The following is an 8,134-nucleotide window of genomic DNA, read 5'->3' as shown; positions in this document are numbered from 1 at the left end:
TGTTTACTGGTCTCCTTTAGAGGTCTTTCTTTCTCTTCCTGTCCATTATATTTGGAAGTGTCTGAGTAAGGTGTAGTCCTCAGCCTTCTTGTCTATACTCTCTCCTTAGGCAATCTCATCCGTGCCTCATGGTTTAAATTGCTACTTGTCATCTTAGAAGTTTCTTTGGAGCTGTAAGCTCAAATATCCAATTCCTATTAGTTATTTCCATTTGGATGTCTCAGGTTTTCAAATTCCTTATTTATTATTCTGAAATTATAATGTGCCCCCAAATCTAGTTCTTTTCCGACATTCACACCTGAGTGAACCTCATGTCTGGTTAGGCAAGTCAGAAATCTAAACACCATCATCCTTGATAACCTCTCTTTCCCTCAACTCTCCATATCCAATCCACTGTTCCCATCAGTTTTGCTTCCTAAATATTCCTAGAATTCACTCATTTCTCCCCACCTCCAGTGCTATGACCAGATCCAGTCTCTATCATCTCTTGTCTAAATTACTGCTCAGCTTCCCAAAGGCCCCTTAGCTTCTTCCCTAACTCCCTTCCAGTCCATTCCCCACACCAAATCTCATAAACCCCACCCCCCACAAACACAAATTGCATCATACAGCCCTTGACTTAAGCCCCCTACAATGACTTCCAGTTGCTACTGCTCCTTGAATAAATGCAAAAGCTTGTCCTCAAGCCCCAGCATGGTCTGGCCCTGCATCCGCTCCAGGCACACTGGCCTTTCTGTGTGGCAACTCTGTCCTGCCTCCTCCTCCTCGGTTCCAACTTGTCCCAGCTCTCAGCTCACATTTCTTCAGGGACGCTTTCCTGACCACTTTGACCAGGCTGGGCTCCACCATCATTTGCTCTCATGGAATGGTGTGCCTTCCCTTTATAGCTCTTACCTCAGTTTGGAATTACACATTCACTTAGGTGATTATTTGAGAATGTGTGTCTGCTCACACCAGCCTCCAGCCTATGTAAGAACAGGAACCACATCTGGTTTTGCTCATCTTGTATCTTCCCCAATTAGCAAAATACCTGGGTCTAGAAGGTGCTGATTGTGTGTGTGTGTGTGTGTGTGTGTGTGTGGAGGGGGGGGTTGTTATTAAGAACCATAAGATCTAAGCAGAAAGGTATCTTAGAAAACATCTGCTATCTGTCATTTTCAAGTAGAAAAGGCAGAGGTTTGGAGAGGTGGGAGATTAGGGGGTTCATTTATATACTGCCACACAGCTAGCTGATGGCAGAGCTGCAATCTGACTCTATTACTCACCCTCCAGGGAGGTTGGTTGACACTAATGGGTCATTTTCCTGCCTGGTGCCGTTTTGGCCAATAGAACCAAACCAAGCTTAGTAAAGCAGAGCAGAAATTTTATTTATTAATAAAGAAATGGATAAGGGAAGCTCATACTCAAAGCACCTTCTTGCCAGATGGGAGGATGGGGACGGTTAAAGGGGGATGTTAAGAGCTCTTAGGGCAGGTAGGTGGAGACTGGGGCGCAATTCCTGAAGAAAGGTGGGTTCTTCCAGGAGGCGCTACAGTGTGCACAGTCTTTTGTACTTGGCACTTTTTGTGCCTAGCAAGGTACATTTCTGGCCCCTGGGCGGAGGTCTTAGCATGGTAAGGAAGCAAGAATGCAGGTCAGGGCAGTATTGCTGAGCTACTTCATGGTTACTGGCATCCGGCCTTCTTTTCTGTAAGCAAGCACAGCTGCGAGCACAGGTTAATTTCACAGGTTTGGGGGCTTCCTGAATTGGGGTTGTTACCGTGACAAATCCCCATCTCTTTCTGGTTCAGTGAATTTTCCACCTCCACCTAGGAACTATTTATTAGTATAAATACTCAAGTAGTGTTCTCTCCCTCTCTTGTTTTCGTTTTTTTTTTTTTAGTGAAAAGAGCTGTCTGTGCTTAAGCAGTGCTTTTTTGGGGGGTGCCATACCATCATAAAACATCAAGCCATTGGCAGATAAAATAGCATATTCTGGAGAAGAGGGAGCTGCCATTTTAAGGACATGCCTCTCCTCATCCCCATCAACTTGCAGCAATGGTCGAGATGCTTAGTAGGACCCAGGAGGCCTACTCCTCCTTCTTCTCCCCCTACCGAAACTCCCCAGCCACAATCATTAAGAGGAAGAAGCTTAACAAGGCTCATGGGGACACATGCTTGCTCTCTGGAAGCTGTGGACTCGTCAGAGAAAGCTGCAAATCCCATTTTCCCCTATTGCAGCAATCATTTTTTTTGCATGATCAGATCACAAGCTGATTATTAAAGCTGGTTTGCACTGTGTCCAGAGGCCACTTTTTCCTGCAAGTAGGTTTCTCTTGCACCTGCATAGAGCAGGGGAGCCCTCTGGTGGTAATCTCTAGGAAAATCTCCTGAGCAGGAGGGATTTGCTTAATTTGGGTGAGAATTCTTCATATTCTTTTCCCTTGCCTCCATAAGCCTTTTCCAAAATCGGTCATTAGGTCTGGGCGCGGTGGCTCATGCGTGTAATTCCAGCACTTTGGGAGGCCGAGTAGGTCACTTGGCCCACCCACTAGGTCACTTTAGGTCAAGAGTTTGAGACCAGCCTGGCCAACATGGCAAAACCCCTGTCTACTAAAAATACAAAAATTAGCCGGACGTGGTAGTGCACACCTGTAATCCCAGCTACTTGGGAGGCTGAGGCATGAGAATCACTTGAACTAACCCAGGAGGCAGAGGCTGCAGTGAGTGCCTCTGCTCTCCAGGCTGGGTGACAGAGTCAGACTCTGTCTCAAAACAAAACAAATCAGCCATTATAGGTAAACCGGGCCTGTTGTAAGCCATCTGAACAAGAAAGTTCATACCATCAACGGACCATTGCTTTTTGGGGTCAAGATTGCATTTCTCCAGCCCCTTTTTGCTAAAGAGCCCCAGGACTGATGATGAAGACAAAGCTATGGATTGTGAATGTGGCCCACACTGTAGAGGGGAGGAGAGGCCCTGACATGCTGTTCTGAAGTGAGTGACAGACATGCCCTCCAGGTGGAAACACCAAGCTTGGCACAGCACTTTAAGGTTCACTATATAACATGTGATCCAAATCACCATGGAGGAGGGCAGCTCTGAGCCAGCAGGAGGTCTTGTAGGTGTGGGGTTGGGACCAGGGGGCTGGAGAATAATGGGCAGGTGGTGGAACATGCGAACATGCTGGGGCTTGGCTGTTTGCAGTGGGGTTTGAGAAGATTAGAAGAACGAGGGTGGAGAGAAGGGAGAGGATGACATATATTTGATACCTGTAGTGTCCTCTTCAGACAGGAGAGTTAAGAAATCCAAGTCACCTGTGATTCAGGAGGGCAGAGTCCAGGCAAGCAGAAGAGAGGGGCCGGGCCCAGGCACGAACCAGGAACCAGGCTTTGAGAAAGGAGGCAGAGCCTGATTTCTTGAACCTTTCTCAAAAGGCTAGGAATATCTAGTCCTGTTTCTCATTCAAATGTTTTTGGTATGTCCTGTTTTATTAGATCTGTTTGTATTTCGTTTTAATTTTCTCTGCATAGAACAGCCATTTTAAAGTAAAAATAAAATTTTTCACCATTTTAAAACATTAGGCAATATATGTTTGAAAAAGTTAAAAATCACAAAGAGATCAAGACTGTTTAATCATGACTTTTTTGAGGGAAATGCAGTCACATTTGCCTGTACCATTACATACACCATTACTTGGACATTCACACTCAATTGGGAACATACATTACAAAAGAGAGAGGAACTTTTAAAACCACATTTAATTTGTAATACAAAACCTGTTGCACTATTACAGGTGTGATACAGAAGTGACCCTTTCATGCACAGATAAATTTTGCATCTACCAGTATGGAAGAGGAAAAACTGTGTTTTTATTGTTCTCCCAAAATATTGGCAAATTTAAAGTAACTTTTAATCTCTGTGCTCTCTGATGCCAAGGCAAACCTGTTTTGTCTTTTTGTATTTTCAATAGACAGGTGGATCTGTGAAAAGTGAATATAGAGACATGAAAGTATTTAGGGCCATCTTTACCTGGGATTACTTTAAATTATGCTTTACCTACATATATCAAAGACGCCAGGTTACTAGGCCTACTGTGCCCCATAGGCAAAGCTCTGAAGACTTCATTGAGAAATCTGCTGTCAATATGTAGAAAAGTTCACTATTTCAGTTTCACAGCAAAAAAGGCAGGGGAAGGGGGGAACCCAGTACATATTTAAGTAGATGCTTTCCAATCCCATTCACTGCATTAATTAGCTTACTTCTTATACAGTACAACATAAACATTGCATGTTTATTTGTATGTAACACCTATAAGCATATAGCATCTACACTTTAAGTGTATTTACAAATTCAACAAAATATCTACATATAAAAAGCTTTACTTAAAATTAAACTTGATGCAAGTTATGAGAAACCAATTTATTGGCAAATGAAACTGAGCATTCCTTCAACCATAGGTTGTTATAGATTTTCATATTTGGAGGTAACCCATTTGATAGATATTGTTTATGAGTATGATAGAATATATATTTACTTTTTAAACTGCAGATGTAATCCCTTGGACTGTTGGCCTTTTAAGCACTTGTCAGATTTCTTAGATTCTGAAATGTGTCCATAGCAATTTGCATACACGTTGTTTAATGCTGCAGAGTTTTGAACACTCACATAGGTAAAGTCTTGGAGAATAATACATTACTGTTGGCATGCTGTTGTATGCTTTTAGTGTTGGAATAACTTAGTGTTTAAAATTAATTTTCTAGCATGTTGACATCTTTCTTACTGAATGTAATAGAAATCATAGAGGACCACAAAATCATCATGTGCTTCAGTTGGTGACAAAGCTTTTCTTTTTTATGCTAATGAGGAAATGCTATTTCAAATAAACTGTCTTCTTATTTTTATTTTCATGTTTTCTTCTTTTCCCAGCATTGCAGTTTTCATGAACTCTCTTTTTAAAAGTTACTTTTAGACAATGACAGTAATCTAGGACTCAGAATGGACTGGACCAGCTGATACAGAATGCGGTATGTTATGGAATGCTTAACGTCTGAAGGCACTGTATGTGTCTTGCCCTGTGTTCTCTGGAATAATGTTTGAAATTTAATTTGAATGATTTGTTTTTGATTCTTTCAGTATGGCACACATGCCAAAATGCACTGTAATACACCTTGTTTATGCCTAAAAACAACTGAACATAGAAATGATGTAAAAAGAACACTGTGCTGCTGTAATGCCTGGAAGATTAAGAAGCCTACGGAGTAACAGGAGCCAAGAGTAGGTAACAGTTCTTTGTAAGCATCAGCAATGCGACTGTCATAATGAACTCATTTAGCAAGTATATACTGTACACACTGTTCCTAACAGTCTCCCAAAAAGACTAACGACAGCTATACATAGAGTCACCAATTTCACAACAATGTCCACAAAGACATTGAAGTTCTAGAGAATACTACAGTAACACTCTTGACAATGAAAACAGAATTCATATATAGGGGTTCTGCTGAGGATAGTATAAACTAAGTATCAAACCATGTTTTCATAACATACACGGGTATGTCTTTTAAATGTGGAGCATTTTTCATGCATCATATTGAACTGTATCCTGAAGAGGAAATAACAGGATCTGTTGGTGATGTCACATTATTTTTTTACCAGTTCTGAGGAAATCAAGAATACCCATTTTGAACGAAAAAGTATGCACTTTGCATTCCAGTTCACATTAACATATCATTTGACTGAGTTATGTTTTTGCTCTAACTATTCTCATAATATTAACATACAGCAGAAAATATACTCTCTACCCATATGTTCATAGTATGAGAGGGCTGACAAACAAGTGCTTAGGATAAACATTCTAGAGAAATGGAATATTGGCAAAGAGCTTAAAAATTAAACAAAGGAATTCATGGCGTTGACAGGAGAAGGTGCCTCTGAGCTTTCGTTTCCTTCAGCCGGCTCTTTCTCTTTCTTACCACTGTATTGTCCAATAAAGGAGCCATCCTCATTGAACTGGCCATTAACCCCTTCTCCATAGTCAACTAGGCTGTCATCACTGTCTTCTTTTTTCACAGTCCTGTCTGAAGGAGTTCGACTTCCTTTTTTCAAAGGCTTGTGGTCTTCTGCATCACTGGAAGAAAGAGAAAACATTTTTGTCAAGATTGGCATTTAGGTAACATTTTTTGTTTTTAAAGACCATGCATGCAAATTATGAGAAAGCATTTGGAGTCCTGGGTTTGTCTGGCCAAATCTAATTGTCAGGTTGACTCCAATGACGAGGATGAGTTGGAATGGAAATCAGGAGCAGAAATGGTTGAATCATGAAGTCTTCAGTAGAGTGGATGGCTCTCAATTGTGTATGTTAATTTCAATGACAAATTCTGATTCCTGAGTTGAAAGCAATCCAGAAATAATCACAAGCATTAAATAAGAAAGAATTAAGAAAAGTAGAAAAATCATCATTATGTTGAATTCAAAAAGGCAAAAGCTTATGGCACGTAAAGAAGTTAGTATGTTAAACTGCACAATATCTCTGATTCCTTGGTTGTGAATGGAGCATGATTTTGGTTAGGTGTGAAATATGGATTTTTTTTTTCTGAGCCCAGAAGGAGAAGCAAAATCCTGCATTTCAAATAATTTTGTTATCAATGCAGGCCAGACTGTAAACTTCAACCTTACCTTTCAAGAGACCTACAAATCCCATTAAAAGGATGCAGAAGAAACAAATGAAAATAGCCTAAGAAGAAAAGCAAAATCCTTATACTGATAGTACACAGTTTTTTTTTGGTAAAAATTTTAGTTAATGAGTAAAGATTTATTAATCCGGAAAGAGACGCACTTTAACTTAAAAGCACTACATTTGTACTATGAATGGCATGCCAATATATTCTAAAGAATGTGAGTGATTCCAAACATGTAATAGCAAATGCTTCCTACACTCATGTTAACCCCCCAGCTCCCTTATTCCATGTGTGTTATGCAGCCTGACCATGCTGGATGGGAATCTGAGGAGTGTACTTTAATAGGACTTTACAAGAGTCCATTATTATAATTTTTTGCTTATTTCTCTGTTGAACCCCTAAGCACAATTTCTGGAAGTTGAAGAGTAATCATTATGTTTTTGAATGTTTACCCTTATGGTCAAATAACTAGTTATGCATATTGACCTATTTTTAAATAGGTAACATTTGTGAAAAAAATAGAAAAAGGCAATGACAGGACCCAACATTTTGTTTTCTTTCAAAGAACAAAAATGCAAGGCAAAATAGGAAACATATACAGTATTAATAAAAACGAAAAAGGCTTAATATACAAAAGGTATCACTGGCTGCCATATTTAATCTAGCAATTTGTGCTAAGACTTTACTGCTCCCTCTGTTTCAGACAGTGACTTTTCTTTTTCTAGCCAAGATACAAATATTTCAAGACGCACAAGTATCCTGGCTCTTTTGTCAATAACTTTTACTAGGGATTTCAATTTTTCTCCAAGAAGAAAATCTAAAGTCTGGGAAATAATGCTAGCATAATATGACACCGGCATACGCCACTGAAAACAACCTGTTTCAGTAATACACGATTTCTTGTTGCACACTGAATAAACTATATAATCATCACTGTTAATAAACAACTGGAGAAGAGTCATCTTGGGGTGGCCTGTGTTTGGGGGCACTTCAGAGGACACAGCATTGAGTGTCTAACCTGTTATGAAAACAGCCTACACAACATCTCTGGGGTTTAATTATTAAACATTTCCTGTGAAATATAGTTCATGTTTCAGTGTGACAGTTAATTCAGCTGAAGAGTTCAAAATAGGCAGAATTTTGTCACCTGAATTCCAATGACTAGTCTTATTCTGCCTTGTAATACTAGCATCCCAAGGAATACACTACTGGAAATTTGTTATCTGTGGCATTTCTTTGGTCTAGCCATCTATCCACCCATCCCTTCATCCAATAAATGTTTATTGAGTGCCTACTCTAAGACAGATTGTTCTTGGCACTGGGAATATAGCAGCAAACAAAATAGATTAAAACCCTCGGCAAGATGGCCGAATAGGAACAGCTCCAGTCTCCAACTCCCGGCGCGAGTGACACAGAAGACCGGTGATTTCTGCATTTTCAGCTGAGGTACTGGGGTCATCTCACTGGGGAGTGCC

General features: G+C 40.2%; 1 protein-coding gene across 5 annotated transcripts in view; it reads right to left on the bottom strand.

The window, feature by feature from the left end:
- Positions 1 to 3,595: 3,595 nt before the first annotated feature.
- NRCAM (neuronal cell adhesion molecule) overlaps positions 3,596 to 8,134 on the bottom strand; it is a 326,614-nt gene continuing 322,075 nt past the window's right edge. For 3 of the 5 annotated variants that reach the window (XM_011948188.1, XM_011948189.1, XM_011948187.1), the window contains one exon: positions 3,596 to 6,109. In XM_011948188.1, coding sequence (XP_011803578.1) covers positions 5,872 to 6,109 — 238 coding nt within the window. In that variant the 3' untranslated portion in view covers positions 3,596 to 5,871. The remainder of the gene's footprint in view (positions 6,110 to 8,134) is intronic. The other 2 variants (XM_011948191.1, XM_011948190.1) reach the window with 1 other exon arrangement.

This window comes from Colobus angolensis, unplaced genomic scaffold (genome assembly GCF_000951035.1).
Source record: "Colobus angolensis palliatus isolate OR3802 unplaced genomic scaffold, Cang.pa_1.0 Scaffold275, whole genome shotgun sequence".
In the NCBI taxonomy this organism is placed as follows: Eukaryota; Metazoa; Chordata; class Mammalia; order Primates; family Cercopithecidae; genus Colobus; species Colobus angolensis.
Note: the sequence above shows the minus strand (reverse complement) of the source record. Positions and strands in the feature narration are given on the sequence as shown.